Source organism: Macaca thibetana, chromosome 18 (assembly GCF_024542745.1).
Source record: "Macaca thibetana thibetana isolate TM-01 chromosome 18, ASM2454274v1, whole genome shotgun sequence".
NCBI lineage: Eukaryota > Metazoa > Chordata > Mammalia > Primates > Cercopithecidae > Macaca > Macaca thibetana.
In genome coordinates this window covers 65598072-65621200 of record NC_065595.1, presented here as the reverse complement: position 1 = coordinate 65621200, position 23129 = coordinate 65598072, and the positions used below count along the sequence as shown (strand labels likewise).

The following is a 23129-nucleotide window of genomic DNA, read 5'->3' as shown; positions in this document are numbered from 1 at the left end:
CCTGCCTTTCTAGAGATTTTACTCCATCAGTTATCTCATGACCTGTCTGTAAGTTGCCATTTCTTCTCTTTTGAACATTTCCTTTTAGAGCCAGGCGAGGTGGCTCACGCCTGTAATCCCAGCACTTTGGGAGGCCCAGGTGGGCGGATCACCTGAGGTCGGGAGTTCGAGACCAGCCTGACCAACATGGAGAAACCCCGTCTCTACTAAAAATACAAAATTAGCTGGGCGTGGTGGTGCATGCCTATAATCCCAGTTGCTCTGGAGGCTGAGGCAGGAGAAACGCTTAAACCCGGGAGGTGGAGGTTGTGGTGAGCCGAGATCGCGCCACTGAACTCCAGCCTAGGCAACAAGAGTGAAACTCCGTCTCAAAATAAAATAAAATAAAATAATAAATAAATAAATAAATAAATAAATAAATAAATAAAATAAATAATAAAAATAATATAAAAACGAACATTTCCTTTTAGAATGCAAATACACTTAAGTCTGTTCCATCTTTATGAAAAAGTAGTGCCCCTGGGTTCTGCATTTTCCTGCCTAACTCATCTCCTTAGTCCAGACTGGGACTGGCTTCTTGAAATTTTAGACTGAATTTTCTCTTTCTGGATTTTTCTAACCTTTCTTTCCCACCTCCAGCCTCCGCAACCTGACCTTTGGGTCAGTTCATCCAGTTCCTTAACTGCCATCCCACTGAGTCGTAACACAGCACCTGCGCCCGCTGCGGGTCCTTCTCCTGGTCTTCGCGCCTCCTCACCTGGAGGACAGGCAGACCTCCGTACATCCAGACCTTTCAGGCCCCCTCAGTGGAGCCAGCTCCCGGGGCCCCGTGTCCCTGTGAAGGACCCTGTGCTCGGTTCCTCTGCAGCCAGCTTGTTGCGCCCTCTCCTCTCTGCTCTGTGTACATTTGGCAATCTAATCTGCTCCAGATTTCCTTCATAATTATTCTATTGCTACTCTCCCTCCGCAGCACTACTGTCTTCATTTACGGTGCACGCTGGATTTTTTCCAGACGCATTTTTACAGCAGTTCCTTAAGCGATATTTCTCTGTCCAGACCGGCCCCGCCTTTCACCTTGGCCTGCACGCCTTGCCGGAGGGATCTTTGTGAATTGTGGTTTCTCTGTTTATCAGTTGTGTCCTTAACACCTCTGGCTGCTTTTTGTGCCATTCTGTGTGGTTACGTGTGGGTGTATGTTGTCTCTCGGTGAAATTGTGATCTCCTGGATCACAAGCCTGACTTGGGTTTCTTTCTTCTTGTGTTAGTTCCTCTCTGCCCTCTGGTTCCCAGGAGAGCTTCCTGTTGTTTGCTGGCGCTTTTACCTGCGCTGCCTCAGTGAGCCCTTCATTGCTTCCCCTGACTGTGTGGAGGCACCTCCCTGACTCTTAGTCGATTTAACTGAAAACAGCAGATAATATCACCTACTTCTCAGGGATTTTCCTGAAGAATTCCACATCGTGTATATCTCGTGTCCAGCATACTGCAGTGTCTGGCATATAGATGACTTTCTTAAATACAAGCAGTTCTTAAAATCACTCTTTTTCTTGGCCCTTGCTTTTCCCACTGCCTTTTCTCAGCCCTTCTTGGTAGCCTTGTGTGCTCCGACCGCCACCTCCCGTTTGTTCAGAACACTAGCCCAGCCTGGGCTCAGCAGACCTTGTCCTTGCCTTCTTGCTAGAACTTGCCTCCGTTAGACCACAGTCCTCTATCCTTCCAGCCTCGCCTGCCCACGGCGGGTGTTCCTGTCTCAGTCTCCCAATTTGCACTTAAGAGTGGGTGCCCAGCGGGAAACCCGCTGTCCTTGGAGCAGAATCCTTAGTGGGTCACGCTGTTCCCAGCCTCCTCTCTCCTGCCTGATGACTCACCAACTTTAATCATGATGAAGACAGAAGCGGTTCCTCATTTCATCCCCTTTCTCTCTAAACAAAGCTCAGTCGTGGCATTCCTACCTCCCCCCACTTTCTTGTCCTGCTCTACCTCCTTCCCTTCTTCATAGTTGTTATAATCTAGTATGATTTCAGAAAGAAATACTTTATGTCCTGAAAAGGAAATTCCAGCCTTTTGCAGGATGATAGGGTTGCATTCGTGTTTGGGAGGAGCTGGGGATTATTGGAGGAACAGAGGCACCTTCCTGATTTAACCTCCTAATTGTACTAGAAATGAGACAGCCTTATTTGAACACATTCCTGTTCTCTCTCTGTCTTCCTTACTTGAAGTGTAAGTAAAGGGAATTCACCCTATCCCAAATGTAAGTTCTTCACCTATGCCTGAATTATATTTTAAAAATGGAATTTTTCTATCTATACCTATACATAAAATAGAATCTGAAAGATGTGTACATGTGCATTTTGTTTTTGATAGTCTGAATTTGTATTTAGCCTTGCAGGTGCAGGAAGATGGTTCTGTGGAAATTCCTATTTGTTAAAACTCCTTGTGAAACTTTGAGATACCCAGAACCTTTCCAGCCAAAAGAGTTTAGTCAGATACCAAGTTTTTGTGCTGTGAATATGCTTCCAAATGACTTGACAGTCACTGAGAACACTATCAGTATTTTAATATAGATGCTTCTTAACACTTTAAATATTAATCGTAAGCCAAATGATGACCATGTCTGGCTTTTTAGTACTTTTATAAAATGCAGTAAAATACTTTATGCATTCTGATATGCTTGGAACCTAATTATAGCCTGAGTCTATATCCTCTTTTTAATTGCCTAAACTGTTTGCTTGTCTACCTATTTATTTTTTTTGCCTTTAGTATATATTTTGTTGCCTCCAGTTTTAAGGTAACTTCATTGGTATTTAACAGTATTCCCAGGGGGGAAAAAGCATTTTTTGAAAGAATACTGTGTGCACTATATTGAGATGTTTGTTTGGAGTTTACATCACAAGGCATATCGAGACCAAAGAAGGAACTGTATTTTAAAAATAGAGTGTGGCCTTGTGACATGAAGTCATTTAAGATGATTAATTGCTGGGGCTCTGAAGAGCAGAAAGAATTCCCATTCATGTTCATTTCCCGTAGTTTCTAAAGGTCTAAGTTCTGGGGCGGAATTGAAGATACATCCTGATGTGGTTCAGATGCTTTTCCTACATTTAGAATCTGTGTCTCTGAAATGGTGATTGAAAGTACCAGGGGTGCTGCGAAATAGTTGAGCAGATCTGAAGTCTGGAACCAGACAGTCAGGTCAGGACTGCTTTTTAGCTCCTGGTAGGGGTATGAAGCCCCTGTAACAGGCTGCTTATCTGCAGTTCCAGCTGGAAGCTGAATGTCAAGTTCAGAGCTCTTCAGAAGGAGGAGAGATTAAAGAGGAAAATGGTGGCATTCGGAATCAAGGGTAGACACGACTTGTCGTTTAGTTAAAGGAAATATGTATCAGAACTAACCTTGTCTATTTTCTCTGGGAAGAGTTTAGTCATTGGGGAAAAAATATGCGAGTTTATCGTTTTAGACACTAGACTCAGAGGATTTGTGGAATCAATTCGGTGATGGACAGTGAATTATCAAACAATTTGAGAAGTTGTTTTAAAAAGTTCTTTCTATGTAGTCCTGTATTACGTACGGCATGGGTTCTTTTTCTTTGTTCATAAATGATCTTTGCTGGTCTAAGGTTGCCTAGATCTAGTAGTGTTTTACCTGCTCTGATCTGTGCTTTGTTTTTGTTTCTGAGACCGTAGTTCAGTCAGTGGTTAGGATGCACATTAAAATGTTTATTGTGCAGCCAAATTTCTTACTATCCGTAGCTTCTGGGGAAATGAGGATTTTGCAATTGAAATTCTAGCAGAATGGATTCACAAAAAGCCAATAAGAACTGCATTCCCTTAACTTATTAAAGTATATTTTTGTTGAGCCCTGAATTCTGTTTCTCTATTTGTAGAATGCCTCTTGCTATAGTCTTGGCAGCAGTTTAGGATTCTAAGTTCAGAATTAATCTATGAAAAATGTTCAAAATAACAAGGAAGTAGTATCTAAAATGAAAGTTTAAAAATACACAATCGGCCATCCTTCACTGCCATCTTAACTGCAGCTTTGTAGCAAGTTCTGTTTAATTATGTAGGTGATGATTTTCCCCATCAGCCGAACAAATAGATGGCAAAAAACAAAAACAAAAACAACAACAAAGGTGTCACTTTGAAAAAGCGGAATTTGAAGCATGCCTTGCTGCCTGGCCTGTATCCCCAAGATGAACAACTGCAGTGAACTGCTGTGTCCTGCTTACTGAAGTCTTCCAAATGTGTATGATTTAGTCAGTGGATTGATTAATTACAAATCCCCTTGAAGGGTAGCCGTGTGGCTCTTAATCTGTTTTTGGGTCTTAGACCTCTTTGAACATCTAATGAAAGCTATTGATAGTATCCTCAGGGAATTAGGGTATCCTCAGGGAAGAATAATATCCTTGGGGAAATGCCTATATTCATTTGCACCCAAAATTTCATATAACATTCAAGAGGATTCTAGAATGCCCAAAGACATCATGACCCCACTCTGACTCCACTGTTAAAAACAGCTATATTAAGTTGTAGTTTGAGCAAGAATAGAAAAAGAGGCAAATGTGTATATGTGGTGAGTGTGTGTCTGTGTGTGTATTAGTGTATATAATATTTTAAGTTCTCTGTTTTCTGTGATTAAAACAAAAGAAAGCCAGAAGATAATCTAACATTCTTATTAAGTGCCACTGTTAACTCAGGTAAAAATCATAAAGTCTCTCAAGGAAAAAGCAAGGAAGGAGCTCCATAACCTCTCATAGTCTTCCATTGTCTTGCAGTAAATAGACCTTTATGATGAAAAGGCTTATTGCAAGATTCCTGGAAGGGCATTAGAGCTGTTATAATGCAACAGAAAGTTGGAAGGATGCAGCCTGTGGTTGTTCATGAGCTTCCCATGAAGTCTTTGAAAGTGTTGATAGATATTGTTACCATTATCAAGGTGAAAATTAGCATTATGGAAAATTTGAGAATTTATTTCAAGTCTGAAATGTGGGCACCACCTTAAAATCCTCTGCCTCCCTTGTCCTCTGCCTCCAGCCAGGCATCAGGCACTGCCCATTTTACCCCCTAACTATGTACTGAATCTGGCCACTTCCCCCATTCCCCGTCCTGCTTGCACCGGCTGAGGACCTCATTATCACTTGTCAAGGCTGTTGCAACTTTCTAAATGTAATAGAACTTGGCAGTTAAGTGCACAGGCCAGGGTTTGAATTTGAATTCCAGGTTTTGTACTGACCAGTGTACAAACAGAGCAACTTGTGAACAACTGTGAGCCTTAGTTTCTTCATGTTTGAAATGGGGATTGTCATAGTTCTAGTATAGGGTTTTTTGTTTGTTTGTTTGTTTGTTTGTTTGTTTTTTTGACAGAGTCTTGCTCTGTTGCCAGGCTGGAGTGCAATGGCGTGCTCTTGGCTCACTGTAACCTCCACCTCCCAGGCTCTAGCGATTCTTCTGCCTCAACCTCCCAAGTAGCTGGGATTACAGGCACACGCCACTACACCCAGCTAATTTTCGTATTTTTAGTAGAGACGGGGTTTCACCATGTTGGCCAGGATGGTCTTGATCTCTTGACCTTGTGATCCGCCCACCTTGGCCTCCCAAAGTGTTGGGATTACAGGTGTGAGCCACCGCACCCGGCGCCTGGGGGTTTTATTTTAAGGCTTACGTAGTTGACTTAGACACTGTACATGGCATATGGCAGATTCTTAATTATTGGCAGATACTTAAAGCCTTTTTAACATCTTCTACTTCTAGTTTTGCCACCTTTCTAATTAATTTCCCACAGCGCTGGTAATAAGATGCAAGAATATGTTTTGCATCTTTTGCTGGTGCTTTATCAATTAAGAATGAAATAAAAGTTTCTTAGCAGGACATACGAGTCTTATCACAGCCTGCATCCTGCCTGCTCACTCAGTGTCACCGTCACTTGATTATGTGTGTGTGTTGATTTTTTAAGAATGGCTATGCCATTTAACATTTTTAACAAGACAGAAGAATATAAAAATAAAGAGGTCTCTCTTTGTCTGTTCTCCTCTCTAGATGAACCACTCAAAATAATCTGATGTAAATCTTTCCAGATCTCTATATATGTAGTTATGTAGATATGTAAATCATGTTTATATAAATAGCTGTTTGGCTTTTTTTTTTTTTTAAATAAAAAATGACAACACACCATATGCTTATCTAACACTTGCTTGATAGTGATCATGGTTGTCATTCTGCCTCGGCAGATCCAGAGATGTGTCTTGCTTTTTTTTTTTGAGACAGAGTCTTGCTGTATCACCCAGGCTGGAGTGCAGTGGTACGATCTTGGCTCACTGCAACCTCTGCCTCCCAGGTTCAAGCAATTCTCCTGCCTCAACCTCCCAGGTAGCTGGGATTACATGGTGCCCACCACCATGCCTGGCTAATTTTTTGTATTTTTAGTAGAGACGGAGTTTAGCCATGTTGGCCAGGCTCTTCTTGAACTCCTGACCTCAGGTGATCCACCCACCTCGGTCTCCCAAAGTGCTGGGATTGCAGGCATGAGCCACTGTGCCCGGCCTGTTTTGCTTTTTTTAAGCAGCTGCATTGTATTCCATGGTCATGTCTATTTCCTATCCATCTAAAAGTATTTTTGTATGTGATATTGTGGTGGGAATCTACCTTAATTGTTCTTTCCAAATTGGTAGTCATGTGTTCTGATGCCATCTTCTTTGCTCTGCAGTCTGCAGTGCCACCTTTATTTATATTAAATCCCCACATTTAGGAGTGCCTTTTATGGACTCCCCATGGCACTGTTTTCACACTTTTGACAGCTGGGGATTACTTAATGGCCACAGGTGGTACATATTCAACCACTAATTTTAGATATTTAAAACATTTATTGTGTTTATAATTATGAAATAAAAAGTTAAAAATTATGAAGTCTTTAATTAGCAAGGGGAATGGTGATGCTTATAACTTTCGGTAATATTCTAGCATCCTGACCAGTCACTCAAATAGGAAAGCCAGATACACTTACACTGTGGCCTTGGGCATGTCATCTGTAAAATGTGCGTAATAACACTTACTGCATAGGGTTTTTATGATGATTTAATGTGTTAATGTTTGTAAGTACTTAAAACAGTATCTGGAGCAATGTTAAAAGGCATCTATGTATGGCTTGATAAAGGACAGCTTAGACTCTATAAATATTCCTTCTCAATCTTATATTCTTCATTTCTGTTACTGAGAAGATTGTATCTAACCGTTCTAGGTTTCTGGCTATAACAGCAAGTGCTTGGCGATTTCTCACACAGTTGTCAATCATGCTGTTTATTCAGACCAAACATAAACTCAGATTCCTTTTGCTTCATCAAATGCAGAGTCGACAAGACTCTCACACTCAAAACCTGACAGGTTGAGTCTCCCTACTTTAGCAAAGCCTGCAAGGGCCTTCCTGACTTTCTCTTTGGTTGTATTCATCTTGGAACATATTTCTTCATGTTCTCTTCTGTAGCATTTGAATTATTTTGGACATTACTGATAACATAATTTTTTTTTTCCATTGAGTAAAGAAAGTCATCAAATTTTGTCAAAGAGTTAAATTCTCTGTGGTCAAGCTGTTTATATCACAGTTCACCCATGTAAGACTCCCTGATATCTCACCCTTCAAACTTAAAATAGTGACATTTTGTCCCCCGAGGGACACATTGGAACAATTTTAGATATGGAAGATGTTGCTGAGATAAACCATTTGAGCAGGCTGCTGAGTTCATGGGAAAGGTTTTTGTGTAGTAAGAAATTTTGTTTTTGTCATCTGCACGTAAAATTCCTCCTGCGAACATCTTTTCCTTTGAGAGCCATCGTGTGAAGGTTTAGAAATCAGTGGCCTGAGGTCCTTGCCCAGTTCTTTGTATAACATGCTAAAACGTGTGCCTCGGTGGCCAGGATTTGATTGCAGGCCCACTTTCCCCCACCTCTCTCAATGCTGAATTAAAGTGAGGAAACTATTGTTGACTGCCTACCCGTGCCTGTGAATAAGATAGAATATCAAGGGGCATTCAGATGGAATCTTGCAGTTATCACTTGAGTACACTTCTGTGATACACCCCTAGCTGATGCTCTGCTAGCACTGATGGCTGCGGGCCTTCCCCATTCTATTGTGGTTCACACAATAATCATGACAAAGCACATCTCTTTGCTCTCATCACGTGGAGCGGATGGCACACACATGTAATAATTATTGCTTTTAGGAATTTCGCCTGTGCCTTGTCTTCAGTTTCCCTAGGCATGGTGACGGTTTCTTTTTTTTTTTTTTCTTATGTTACGGCTCATTTTACAAGCATTTTAAATAAAAGTATATAAATTGTACCTGCTTTTGCCAAGAGGTGTGGAACTTTGAATAATGTTTCTTTTCCTTTATTAGTGACAAAATAAATCAATTTCATATGAGAAAATGTTATTTTGTGGCTGTTTGGGAAAAGAAAATGATGGAACAAACTTTTGTACTCAAGAGCACTGGCATTTCTTTGGAAATGTCCTTGGGGCCTTCCATGGCCTCGAGCCAGGTTTTGTTTTGCCTGTTTAGTTGCCACTTCTGTCCCTTTATGTGGAACACACAGCTGGCAGGTTTTCACAAGACACAGGTCCTTAGTTGTACTCGGCTACTAAACTGGTCGTGTGTCCTAGAGAAAATTTATTCACCTTTCTGGGCTTGAGTTGACCTGTAAGCTTTTCCAGGTCTCTGAACCTTATGATTTTTTATGACTGAATTTAATGGGCCTATTGTTTGCTTAAAGTCTGTGATTCTAGTTATCTTTTCTTACCATAAAATATAATCTTATAAGCACAGCTATCAATTATATTCCTGAAATATAAGATTTTTTAAAAGGAAAAAAAATTTAAAATCTGTCAGGTCGTGAATAAACCATTGAACAGAGAAGAGAGACTGATGAAAGGCAGTGATATTTCTCACTAAATGTTGCCTTTTAGATTGCTAAAATGAATGTTTTATTTTTTATTTGAAACCCTCCAAGATATGCCCAGTCTGTTTTAGCTATGTAGTGTTACTTGCAACGTTATAGAAAGCTCCCAAATGTTCCATTGGGAAACCATTTTGAAAGGCTGACAAGAGTAACACTGATCATCTTCACTTCTGGCTGGGAAGTTTTGTCAATGTCTCAAATTAATCAATTACATGTGATAAGACGGTGTGGTTTGCTCAACATAACACTGTTTCCTCCCCATCCCTAATTTTGTAGTGTTTCAGTTTTGTTAAAACATAAACAATGTTCTTTCAGTTTCTATGGCTTCTTAAGTTTCCTGTCAGCATTAGTAATATTCTCTCCCTGTGGTCTACCTTTTTCTTTGCATTTTGTCAGTGTTGTGTGCATGTGTATTTGTATATGTGTATGGCACTTTTGAAGTTAACCGAGAAATTTCAAAGCAGTGAACAGGAGGTAGTCACACAAAACTTGTTAAATACAATCTGCTGGAAAACATAGTAGATGTGAGAAGAAGTCTGGGAGAGTTAAACACACACATGACATTTATTTTTGTAGAAATAAAATATTCCTGAGAAATCATTCATTCTTGCCATTTCCTTTTGGGGTTTGTCATCTTTTAAGTTTTTCCTTAGAAGCTTCTAAAATGATCTCAGAATGTAAGAAAAATTTAATGACATTTTACAAGCCAATTCATAGGTTTTTAAATTATTTCATGCTTATATAAAAAAAAGGCTTGCATCCAAGTCTAGAAGAAGGTTGAATGAGCTGTGGTCCCTATACACAGTGGAGTACAATGCAGCCATGAAAAAGAGTGTGCATAACAGTTGGGAATGGACATGGAGTGGTTTCCAAGAGACATTAGTAATGCAAAATGCCACGTGCAAAAGAGCATGCATAGTATGCTGCCTTTTGTGTGAGAAAGAAGGGGAAATAAGAACAACCTACATATAACTGCTTATCTTTACAAAAAGCAGCTTCGGACGCATAAACCAGAAAACAGTGAAGTTGGTGACCTCCACGAGGTGGTGTGAGGGAATGCGGTAGATAGAATGTGGGAGGAAGAGGTAACATTTTTGAGTAACTTTTGCTAATTTTAACTTTTGGGAACATGTTAATGTGCTACATATTTAAAAAATCATTAAGAACTGAAAGCAAATTGAACAAATTTGAATTCAATTGTATTTCAAATGGATATTGTAACTTTACTGAAGAGAGAACAAATAGGAACCCAAGTAGTTCATGAACACAGTTTTTAACTATATACTCCATTCTTGGATGACATGGGAGGGAGGGAAAACTGCAAAGAAATCTTGAGCTTTTAAAATAGGTTTTCTTATTATGACAGTATGGGTAAAACAGTTCTGAAACTGTAAGAGACCCTGTAGGATTTGGTAAATGAGTACATGTGTCGACTTTGTTCAAGGAGAAACACAAAATGGATGCAGGAGGGCAGAGCAAACCTTTTGGGGAGGGATTAGACTTAGACATATCTGTTTGAACTTATTATTTATACAATATATATGTATGTATGGGTATACATGTGTACATGTCTATGTTTGAATGTATGTATATGTGCCTTTTGTATGTAACTAGTGAAGAAATTGGACAACATGTGATTGAATGATCAAAACTACCATCAGCAGTGAGGGACAGAGAGATAGCATGTGCCCCTGGATGTGACATCCTGAGAAGGACACAACACATCCATGTAGTATTCCGGCAAAAAATGTACCACCTGAATCAAATCTTGAGAAAGCATCAGACAGACCCAAAATGAGGAATGTTCTAGTAAAAAAGTCAGAGGAAGGGCCTGTAATCCCAGCACTTTGGGAGGCCGAGGCCAGTGGATCACCTGAGGACAGGGGTTCTAGACCAGCCTGATCAACATGGTAAGACCCTGTCTCTACTAAAAACAAACAAACAAACAAAAAAAATTCAAAAAGAAAAAGAAAAAAAAAACTAGCCAGGCATGGTGGTGCACACCTGTAATCCCAGCTACTCGGGATGTTGAGGCATGAGAATCGCTTGAATCTGGGAGCCGGAGGTTGCAGTGAGCTCAGATGGCACCATTGCGCTCCAGCCTGGGTGACAGAGCGAGACTCCATCTAAAAAAAGAAAAAAGAAACAAATCAGAGGAGGGGAAATTCTGCATTCTTAAAAGCATGTCAGTGCTATACACGATAGTGACACGGTATGGGCAAAGTTTCTGATGAAGGAAGACTGAAGAGGCTCATCAACTCGTCACATCCGACCCTAGACTGGCTCCTGCGTTGCAGGCAGTGTGTGGGGGTGAATGCTGGAAAGCATATTATTGGACAAATGGACAAAATTGGAATAGGAATGGAAGATTAGAAAAAGTATTGTATAAATGTTAAATTTAGAGAAGTTTATAACTGAGTTATGGTTTTGTAAGAGAATGTTCTATTCTTAGGGAAAATACACTACTCTTGGGGAAAATTATTTTGGGGTAAATAAAGGGCCTTCAAAATGTTCAGAAAAGAATTGATATCCATATGTTTCTCTCTCTATGTATATGCTTACTGAGACAGGAGAGGTAGAGTAAGTAAAAAGGGTAAAGCAAAGCAGGTGAAATATAACAACAAGTGAATCTAGGCAAAGGCTATCTATGCATGTGCTCTCTATACTGTCTTGTTGTTGCAACTTTTAAATTTCCCAGTGGAATAATTTCATTTTTATTTTTATATTTTTAGGTGGAGTCTCGCTCTGTCATCCAGGCTGGAGTGCAGTGGCCCAATCTTGGCTTACTGCAACGTCTGTCTCTTGGGTTCAAGCTATTCTCCTGCCTCAGCCTCCAGAGTAGCTGGGATTACAGGCACGCGCCATCACACCAGGCTAATTCTTGTATTTTTAGTAGAGATGGGGTTTCACCATGTTGGTCACGGTGGTCTCGAAGTCCTGACTTCAGGTGATCCGCCTGCCTTGGCCTTTCAAAGTGCTGGGATTACAGGCGTGAGCCACTGTGCAGGGCCCCTGGAATAATTTTTACAAAGAATAAATTTTAACCCCAAAATAGGCATTCAGGTGTTAAGCAATATTAAAGAATAATACAATTAGTGATTACATGCAGCTCTAGATCTAATAGATCTCGATTGTAGTCACCAGTTTCCATTAGTATATGATTATTTGCAATTAAGAATAAACTGACTAATAATGCTGAATCTGTTCAAAAGTGTGTGCTTAAAGAAAATAATGATGAATTGGAGCAAATTAGGAAGTCTGCTGTGAAAATATTACAGCAAAAATAGCAACAAACATTTAAAGGTATCTAGAAATAAATATAGCAAAGCATTGTGGCAGTTTTATGTGAAAATTGAAAAACATTTTTGACAGATGAAAGTGATTAGATTAAATGGGAGAGAGAACAAGTTTCTGAATTTAAAAAACTTAATATGGAAATGATTGCTTTCTAAATAGAAAGACTCATTATAAACAAATAAAACTGTGTGATATAGGCAAATAAGTCAATGAAACACAAGAGGGGGTCAGAAATAAGACCTACAAGTATGTAGAAACCAGATATGACAGAGCTGACTTTGCCGATCAATTCAAGTATGGACTATTCAAAATGCTTTTCTTGAATGATTTGTTTTCCATGTGAGAAAAGTAGGCCTCTCCCTGACACCATAGAAAACTCAATTTCAATTGTACTACAAATTTAAATATGAAGAAAGAAACTTCAACAGTCTTAAAAAATACCAGGGCCAGGCGCAGTGGCTCACACCTATACTCCTAGCACTTTGGGAGGCTCAGGAGGGTGGATTATTTGAGGTCAGGAGTTCAAGACCAGTCTGGCCAACATGGTGAAACCCTGTCTCTACTAAAAATACAAAAAATAGCCAGGCCATCGTGGCGTGTGCTTGTAATCCCAGCTACTTGGGAGGCTGAGGCAGGAGAATTGCTTGAACCTGGGAGGCGGAGGTTGCAGTGAACTGAAATCGTGTCGCTGCACTCCAGTCTGGGTGACAGAGTGAGACCTTGTCTCAGAAAAAAAAAAAAAAAAAAAAAAGGAAAATACGTATGTAGCTTCAGAGTTAGGAAGGATTTCATAGGCTGGGTCTGTAGAATGTATAGAAAATAATTGATACATTTCACTATGTTAAAATTATAAGTTTATCTGCAATAAAGTCACTGTAAACACAGTGAAGAGCCAAGTCACAGACTGAGAGTAGGTAATCCATATAATAAAGTGATGTTATCCAGGGTACAGGAAGGAAAAATGGGCAAAAGGAATAAATGGGAAGTTCATAGAACACATAACTTCACGCAGGTACTATTTCAAAGCACATTAATATAATGAAACCATTCTTGAGCGCTAACTACATGTAAGAACAGTCTTCCATCTTTAGCCAGATCACTGAGTTTCTAAACTCTACAGTACATTTTTTCAAAAAATTCTTATTTGGGCTGGGTGTGGTGGCTCACGCCTGTAATCCCAGCACTTTGGGAAGCCAAGGTGGTCAGGAGTTCAAGACCAGTCTAGCCAAGAAGGTGAAACCCTGTCTCTACTAAAACTGCAAAAATTAGCCGGGCACAGTGGCAGGTGCCTGTTATCCCAGCTTTTCAGGAGGCTGAGGAGGAGAATCACTTAAACCTGGGAGGTGGAGGTTGCAGTGAGCCAAGATTGTGCCAATACACTCCAGCAAGACTCCACCTCAAAAAAAAACAAAAACAAAAACAAAAAAAACTTATTTGATTTATGTTTTTGACAAATTATAATCATATATAATCCTGGGGTAGACGGTGATGTTGTGCTGTATGTACACAGTGTGGAATGATTGAATCAAGCATACTCACACATCCATCACCTTAAATACTTACCATTTATTCCTCCTTCCTAACTGCTACTTTGTACCCTTTGACCAGCATCTCCCCATTCCCTCAACTTCCAGCCTCTGGTAGACACCATTCTACTCTCTGTTTCTATGAGTTCAGTTGTTTTAGACTTCACCTAAGGTGACACCAAGTGTTTTAATGTAAAACTGTGACAAATCTCAGTGGCTAATGTCATGTCGTGAACTTTTGTAGGATCAGTCCTTTCCCGAGCATGAAAATGGTTTTCAGATTGGAATGAGATTAGAAGGCATTGATCCCCGACATCCATCAGTATTCTGTGTGCTTTCTGTAGCGGAGGTAAGAGGTGGTGTTATTGTCTTGGGCTAATTGCATAGTGATAGAAAGATAATTTTCTAGAAAATAACAAATTTGTTTGATATTTATTATGAATAAGTTCCAATGCATTATGGATTTATCTTAGTCAGCGATGGGTGAAACTATATTTCTTAGTGAATTTTTTTCCTTCTCTGAAGATGAATTTTCTAATAAGTCTTTCATCAACTAGCATTTACTCTTGACTTAACGGGTAAATAATTTTCACTTGAGGTTGATAACAATCTGTGAATCCCAGTGTTTTCTTTCACCCATTAGCCGAGACGTACTTATTCACATTTTAGCTGAACTAATGAGAAATGTGTATGAATAATATTAATGCATATGCATTATACATTTATATAAATGCATGCACTTTATGAAAATTATTTAGAGTGGAGAGCTCTTGATGAATGGCTTATAAAATGTAATACTTACTAAACATATTATTAAATCAATAAAAGATCTTTATATTTCTGATAGCATTGAACATAACAGTCACATTTATTTACTTTACTGATTGATTATGGCTATTAAAGTTGTACCACATGTCTAGAGGATGTATTTATCAGACCGCTTTATTATTCTCTTTATTGAGTATGCTGGATACACATGTTAGAGTTGAAACAAGGCCATGCCTATTTTAGTTTTGCTTTGTACTTTAGCTTACACTGTATTGGAATATGAATCCAGGCCAGAGGGCAGAAGATAGGGTTGCCGAAGGGAATATTTGACAGGAATTGAATTAATAAATAAAACAGTTAATTAATGAATACATAAACTGACCCTCAGATTCCTAGATTGGGTAAAAGGGTCACTATTTTTGCAGAATGCACTAGATACCTATAAGACAGGGTCTAATTTCATTACCATTTTGTCTTAATCAGAGGCCATCCATAAATTTGTTCTTTAATGGAAATATTTGGGTAGAAGGGTTGGCTCTTATATGTTGATAGTACTGACAAAATATGTAAATATTTTGTGAATTTTGTGTCTATTCCAAATACATGGCACTTAACAAATGATTGTAAACTTTCTGTCTTGCAGGTTTGTGGTTACCGTCTAAGACTTCATTTTGATGGTTATTTAAGTTGCTATGATTTTTGGACCAATGCTGGTTCCCCTGACATTCATCCAGTAGGATGGTGTGAAAAGACCAAACATGAATTGCACATCCCTAAGGGTAAGCCAGGATACATTTACCAACTGGAAAGAGAATCAACTGGCATTTCACTTATATTTTAACAACATTTCATGAAATTCTAACAAGAGATCCTGGTGAGAATTGGTTTCCAAAATGAAATTGTGATCCACAAAGAGTAGTAAGACTATAATGGTACCATTTTTAGAAGTAAATATCTTTAAAGAAAAGCATAAATGACTATTTAGGTCAAAAATTCTGATAATGTACAGAGGGTAGAAATAAAATATTATAAAAACATTTTATTTTATTTCATATAAAGTTTATTAAACCTTATAAGGAGTGCAGACTAATATTTAAATCATGGTTGAAATGAAATATCTGATCAGTGATACTGCAAGGTGAGGAAACTTGATTCACTGTAAATAATTTGTTTCAAACTTAGGAATCATGGGAAACATGAAACTATGAAAAAGAAAAATCACTATTTTCTTTTGATGGGAATGAAAACTATCATTGTGTTGTTATATACTAGAGGAATTTGGGCCAGGCAGATGTGACCAAAACCTTTTCGATTTGCTGTGTGCTAGTGAGGTGGGGATGTGGTCAAGGATGATGCTGATGGGCTCATATCTTTGCACAGCAAACTTCTGTACACGGTCTCTGGCTTGGGTGTCAGACTGTTTGATGACTGTGGCAACTTCTGGAGTCAACATGTAGTCCTTTATTCTTAGTTATCCACTCAGGGTGTCCCCCAGGATCCTCCCCTGAGCCTGATGGCAGAGTCCCTCGAGGTTGCTGGTTTCAAGGAAGCTGGTGACAGGCTCCAGGCTCATTCATTCAGTAGGTGTTTATGGAGCCCTTACCACGTGAGGCACTGGGGGCAACAGCAAGTAAAGCAATGTCTCTGTCTCCATGGGGCTTCATGTCAGAGGAGGAGGATAATGGCGGTGGCGGCAGGGACACTCTTTCAGAAAGCATGGGGGAGAAAGGCCTCTCTGTCGACGTAATGTCCCAAGGAGACGTGGGTGAACTGAGAGAGGAAGCAGTGTGGTGTCTGGGTAAGCCATCCAAGGGAAGAACAGGAGCAGGTGCCCGGGGCAGGAGTGTGCTTGGCGAGGACGAGTCATCTCAGGGAGACAGCAGAGAAGCCCAGGCGGGAAGTTCGGGGACGAAGAGGGTGGTGTTCCCAGGCCTGGAAGGCTGTGCATGGAGTTTGACTCTTGTTCCAAGGCTGGTGCTCAGAACCATATTTTGAGCCTGTACTGTGTGGCCAGCACTGTGTGAGAGCTACGCTAGGGCATGCGAATGGGAGGATGCAGCAGTTTCTAATGGGAGACTTGTAAAGACGTGGCGCAGAAAGCTGGAGCTGTCGACTGGGCTTTGGACTGAGAAGGGGTTTCTGTGCCTGGCATCCTGGATGGCTGCACCATCAGGACCTCTGATGGTCTCTGTGATGTTGCTTCCTCAGGAGTGGGGACAGGTGCGGGAACTGTGGTCTCATCCCTTTGCCCATTCAGGAAAGCCTTAATGGGCGATGAGACTCCCATCAAGCCACCAGAGTACTGACTCCGTATCAGAGCATATGAAATTATATGGCAATGATGTGCGTGATGGGGAAGCATTGTCAACAGTTTTGAACATAATATATTTTTAAAAGGTGAAACCATTTGAAGATTTTAATTTAAATCTTTTGTGGGTGCTAAGGACATTGAATTTATGACAGGACACTAATAATAATAATATGAGGTTGGTGCAAAAGTAATTGTTTTTTTTTTTCCATTAAAAGTTATTGATAGCATTAGGAGATATACCTAATGTAAATGACAAGTTGATGGATGCAGCACACCAACGTGGCACATGTGTACAAATATAACAAACCTGCACGTTGTGCACGTGTACCCTAGAACTTAAAGTATAATTTTAAAAATCTAAAAAATAAATAAATAAATAAATAAATAAAAGTAATGGCAAAACCCGCAATTACTTTTGCACCAACCTAATATATTTACTATGCATGTGATTATGTCTTTTGGGCATTCCGAGTAATCCGTGCTTTTTCTTAGGTTATAGAAAAGATAAATTTGTTTGGATGGATTACCTGAAGGCCTGCAAATTGCAAAATGCTCCGAAGAAATTATTCAGAAACAGAAGTCCTGTAAGTATTTTCTTTCTTAGCATAAATCAAATTTGCCCACGCTTAAATTTCTTAAAATTCACTATATATTCTGTTTTATTTTAATCCTTGAAGAAGTTATGGAAACTCTTAACTTCCTATGACTTTTCTCACCTAGTTCGTCAGTTTCTTATGGGCATATCTTGGTTTTCTTCCTTTAAAAGTATAACTACTTCAAGTAGATGGGAAAAGTTAAAAACTTTATGTTTAAAGCCTACTAAAATTAAAAGTATCTTTTAAAAATATTTTCTCTTACAGTGAGTTAATCCTTTAATCTTGGTTTTGGTGTTTTGAAACCAGCAGATACTCTAAGTAGGCTTTGAATGTACCCAGCCTAGATTTGTTTAAGTGTAATGAAAACGAGAGTAACATTTTGTACTAATTGAAGGAGTGTTCTGAGGATCTGGGTAGATCACACTTCTTATGCCATCTGTGTCCCCAGAAATCTGGTGAACCTTCAGTAGAGGAGAATAAGCTGCAACCCCAGAAGTTGACTCTGCCACCGGCAGGCGGTGTCACTGTGCAGGCCACTCACTGAATTTCTCTAGACATGACTTCTGTGATCTGGAAAGCAGTGTTATACAATTATTACTTATGTTTCATAGATTTGTATCAAGAAAAGAAGCTATTAAAATGTGAAATTGCTGTAAAATTAGAATGTGCTGAAGGAGAGTAAACATCAGGGTTTGATAAAAGAGAAGTAGAGAAAAAAATCCTCTTTTAGTCCCCAGATATTATGTGTACTCCCTAAATCCCAGGACTGGCTAATTATAGATATATGAAGGGTGGGTTTGTAATTGTTAAGTTATTGTAAATCATAGTTCATGGTATTTTTATACTAAAAAAGTACAGATAAAAAGCATTCACATTTTTAAATTATAAATTTAAATTATATATTAAATGTATATAAATATGTATAAATTCACATTTTAAATTATAATTTTATTTAAGCATGTATTCCTTAAATATTGAAAAAGCCACTTATTTTCAGATTGAGTAATCAAATTGAAAGGATACTTTGGTGCTAATTAGAGTGTATCTTCACCACTTTTTCAAATAGTGGCATTTGGAAACTTCAGAAGCCTATGGGAAGCAGAGAAGATTATTTGATACTTATGTAAACATCATATTTTAAAATTAATGCAAATTATTCTAAGAATCAAAGAGGGAAATATGAAGATGATAAGGGAAAGAAAACCTCCCTGCACAAGAAAAGACAAAAGCACAAAGGAAAACTGGTTTCCTGGGCCTTTGTTATGAGCATGAACTATGTGACAGTTGCCAGATATATTTACAGGCATTTGCTGGCTTTGTCCAGAGGCTAAGCGCTGACAACTGCAGACTTTGCTGATGTAAACACAGAAGTTTTGACAGTGGCTCAGTCTTATTTGGTGTCCTGTTTCTTTTTGTGCTTCTTCCCCTGCTGGTGCTGCGTTAGAATGGGCCAATGCCTAAAGAATTTCAGGTTGGAATGAAGCTGGAAGCCGTCGACAGGAAGAACCCTTCCTTGGTGTGTGTGGCGACCATAGCAGATATTGTTGAAGATCGCTTACTAGTGCATTTTGACAACTGGGATGATAGTTACGATTACTGGTGAGATATGAATGTGTGTTTTGTTTTTGTGTATTCATATGTTTGATGTTAAGAATTTGTTTTCATTCTAGCACTGTCGCTCTTCTTGCTGTTGTAATAGTGATGAGCATCCGGAATTTGGTGGTTGACTGTTCACTTCCTTCTCTTCCATGTGAATGACCGCATTAAAGAGCCCTAGAAAGTTCTCCATCTGTAGAGGTTACCCGGTGAAGCCTCATCTGAAATAATATAACCAGTTAAGGACACTTTGCTGTATTTTGTCTAGTTTGTAAGGAAAACATTTCTGTGAAGAGGAAGCTAAAAACTTCCAGTATGGTTCCTTTTTTTTTTTTTGGTCTGAAAAACCTTAAATGTACCTTGTCACATTTTTAAAAGGAAAGATTCTAGGAAAATGGGAGTGAATTCTTCGAAAGCGTATGGGGAGCAGAGAAAATGTATGCTACCATGCCATTAAAATAATATGGCATGAGTTGAAAGGGGTCTTTCTTCTTTTTTTTTTTTGGATTAAAAACCTGAAATATGCAAGAGGTCATGGCAAAAATAATTTTTACAGCATTTCTCCACATATGTCCTGAGTAATCTCCACGTCCGTGCCTGAGGCAGTGGTTCTTCATGTGCCTGATGGGCCCTGTCTTCTCCTTTGAACTCAGAGGCAAAGCAGAGAGGAATTGTTGTATATGTGTCTTAGGCAGAATATTCTGGGTTCTTTGAAAAGGACGGGGAGGAAAAATGTCATCTGCAGTCTGATTGGGCTGTCCTATTAATATTTTCTCTTGCTGCCGGCAAGAAGTGGTAGAAGTTTATTAAAATGCTCACTTTTTTTGGGAACATCACTGGCAGTTCAGGTCCTTGCCAATCCCCTGTTAATTTTATACTTTTAAATTTCAAGAAGCTTATGTGAAAGAGAAGTGTGGTAACAGCCTACTAATACAGTACTGAAAATTCCTTCTAATTCTCTCCAGCTGTGAAGTACTGTTTTCTGTGGTATCTCTTGATATCCAGAATGACTGTTACTCTTGAATTCTTTGTCTGGCATTAAGTAAAACGGAATGTAAAATAGAGTTCTGTTTCTCCAGGTGTGATGTTAATAGCCCTTACGTCCAGCCAGTTGGTTGGTGTCAGGAGAATGGAAGAACTCTGATAGCACCCCAAGGTGAGTGGACTGCCTGGACTTTCTCTGAAGTCATCTCTGTGTAAGTGGCAATCCTCATTTTTATTTTGTTTATGAAGACCGTATTTTAATACAGGGTATATTATAAAAATGCTGTGTGAGATTCTGTTGACCACCAAGTGCCTGAAACCTGCATTTCCTTCCCCATAATGAAGATGAACTGTGTTTATAAAGATGTCTTAGGTGCTGGGTGTGGTGGCTTATCCCTCTAATCCCAGCACTTTGGGAGGCCAAGGTGGGCGGATCACCTGAGGTCAGGAGTTCTAGACCAGCCTGGTCAATATGGTGAAACCCCATCTCTACTAAAGATACAAAAATTATCTGGGTGTGGTGGTGGGCACCTATAATCCCAGCTTCTCGGGAGGCTGAGGTAGGAGAATCGCTTGAACCTGGGAGGTGGAGGTTGCAGTTGCTGAGATCGTGTCACTGCACTCCAACCTGGGTGACAGAGTGAGACTCCGTCTCAAGAGAAAAAAAAAGAAAGAAAAAAAAAAAAGATGTACTAGGCAGCCATTAAAACAAAGTTGCTAAAAATTTTTATCCAACAAATGGGTACCATTGTTGAATACTGATATTTAAAACTAGCTATTTCTACTTACATAATTTATCTAATAATTTAATTAATTAATTGAACGATATGATTATTAAATATAATTGACTTTGGAGTTAAATGTAGAAGTACAGAAATCTAAGCAGTAAGAACCAACTTACCAATGGGTCTCCAGAACTTGCCAGACCTCCTTCCGCAAACCAAATTAACAGCTTAGCTAAACATTTAAATAAGGACTCTATCGAGTTATTTATTTTTTCTCATTACAGAAATATTATGAAATGTTTAGAGACTTGCTCTGTCAAATCCCTTTGTTTTTTAATTTAAAAATGAATTAGACGTACAGGCTGTATAATCTTAGTATTTTTAACACAAGTGTTCGAGCAGACAGATATTTTCTTTCAATGAAAATGTACAGAAAGAAATGTAGAGTAAGTGATGTGCCATTCTAGAATGGAGCAAATGTTCTTTTGTTTCAAATGATTCATACTTTTGCTGTTTTTTAATGTTTTTGCCTTAAATATAGAAAAATACTGGGATTTCTCATCAAATTCTTGAATTTAGTGAAGATAATTTCAAGAATTAAAAACAATAAAGAAGCCAAACCCAAATCACAAATTATTAAAAAATGCCTGTTTGGTCTAGAAAGGTTTTATGAAATATTTAACACCTTAAATTTTGATTTTGATATATGGAGAGATTTAGAGTCATTTGTTTTATTTTTCTGTAAAAGTGGCTAAAACTAACTTTAGAATAATGTTCCTTAAGATGAGATGAAATGCTCGTCAGATCTCAAGAGTATGTGGTTTGAGTTGGTGTGCCTAGAGACGTGGAACGCTTCTTACCATTTTCATCTGGTGAAATAACCTCTCCACTGCATCCAGCTTGTTCTCACTATGCTTCATGAATAGGCTCAGTCTCTTGGCGTTGGGTGAGCCTAGAAAAATTCTGTGCAGCACATTTGGAATTAGAGGTCCAGAACTGTGCCATCATTAACATGCTAGTTGTGTCTACAAAAGCATTGCCTAATCTAAGATCATAAAGATTTGTTACAAAAGACTATTATTTCCCTATTGTCACCCTTATTGAAAATCCATTGCTCATAGAGTATGAGTTTATTTCAGGACTCTCAGTTCTTTTTTGTTGGTTCGTATGTCCAGTTTATACCAGTATCATGCTTTGATTACTGTAGCTTTGTAGTAAATTTCCAAATTGGAACGTATGAGTCCTCCAGCATCGTTCTTTTTCACAATTGTTTTTGTTCTTCTCAGTCCCTTGAATTTCCATCTGAATTTTAGAATTAACTTGTAAATTTCTGCAAAGAAAAAGCCAGCTGGGGTTTTGATAGTGGTGCACTGAATCTGTAGATCAATTGATGGAGTAGTGTCTTCTTCACAATATTAAGTTTCTCATCCCATGAACACAGGACTTCTTTCCATTTATCAAGGCCTTTTAAAATTTTCTTTCAATTATAATTTGTAGTTTTCAATTTACAAGTCTAGTACTTACTTTATTAAATTTGCTACTAAGTAGTTTATTCTTTTTTTATTGAGGTGAAAGTCACACAACATACAGTTAACCATTTTAAAGTGTGCAATTTGGTGGTATTTAATGTATTCACAAGGTTATGCAACCACCAGCTCTTTCTAGTTTCAAAATTTTTTTATTCCCTGTAAAGATTTCTGTGATTATGAAGTAGACATTCCCTATACCCGTCCATACCCCTATTGCCCTGACACCTTTAATCAGCTTTCTGCCTCTATGACTTTTCCTATTCTTGATATATTACATGAAAGGAATCATACAATATGTGACCTTTTGTATCTGGCTTCTTTCACTTGACATCGTGTTTTCAAGGTTCATTCCAGTTGTAGCATGTCTCAGTACTTCATTCCTTTTCATGGCTGAATAACATTCATTGTATGTACATACCACAGTTTGTTTACCTGTTGATCTGTGGATGAACATTTGGTTTATTTGTACCTTTTGGCTATTACTAGAAATGCCACTGTAAGCATTCATGTACAATTTTCTCTGTGGACATATATCTTTATTTCTTTTTTAAAATATTTCTTTATTATACTTTAAGTTCTAGGGTACATGTACACAACGTGAAGTATACATGTGCCATGTTGATTTGCTGCACCCATTAACTCATCATTTACATTAGGTATTTCTCCGAATGCTATCCCTCCCCAATACCCCCACCCCACAACAGGCCCCGGTGTGTGATGTTCTCTGCCCTGTGTCCAGGTGTTCTCATTGTTCAATTCCCACCTATGAGTGAGAACATGTGGCGTTTGGTTTTCTGTTCTTGTGGTAGTTTTCTCAGAATGATGGTTTCCAGCTTCATCCATGTCCCTACAAAGGACATGA

The 23129-nt window shown here is 38.8% G+C and overlaps 1 protein-coding gene across 11 annotated transcripts in view; it reads left to right on the top strand.

Annotated features, from left to right (window-relative positions):
* L3MBTL4 (L3MBTL histone methyl-lysine binding protein 4) overlaps positions 1-23129 on the top strand; it is a 449236-nt gene that overhangs the window by 151485 nt on the left and 274622 nt on the right. For 10 of the 11 annotated variants that reach the window (XM_050767472.1, XM_050767468.1, XM_050767469.1 and 7 more), the window contains 5 exons: positions 14003-14107; positions 15170-15305; positions 17330-17421; positions 18878-19032; positions 20109-20185. In XM_050767472.1, the coding sequence (XP_050623429.1) occupies positions 14003-14107; positions 15170-15305; positions 17330-17421; positions 18878-19032; positions 20109-20185 (565 nt within the window). Of the gene's footprint in view, positions 1-4860; positions 10021-14002; positions 14108-15169; positions 15306-17329; positions 17422-18877; positions 19033-20108; positions 20186-23129 lie in introns of those variants that run through there. The other variant, XM_050767476.1, reaches the window with a different exon arrangement.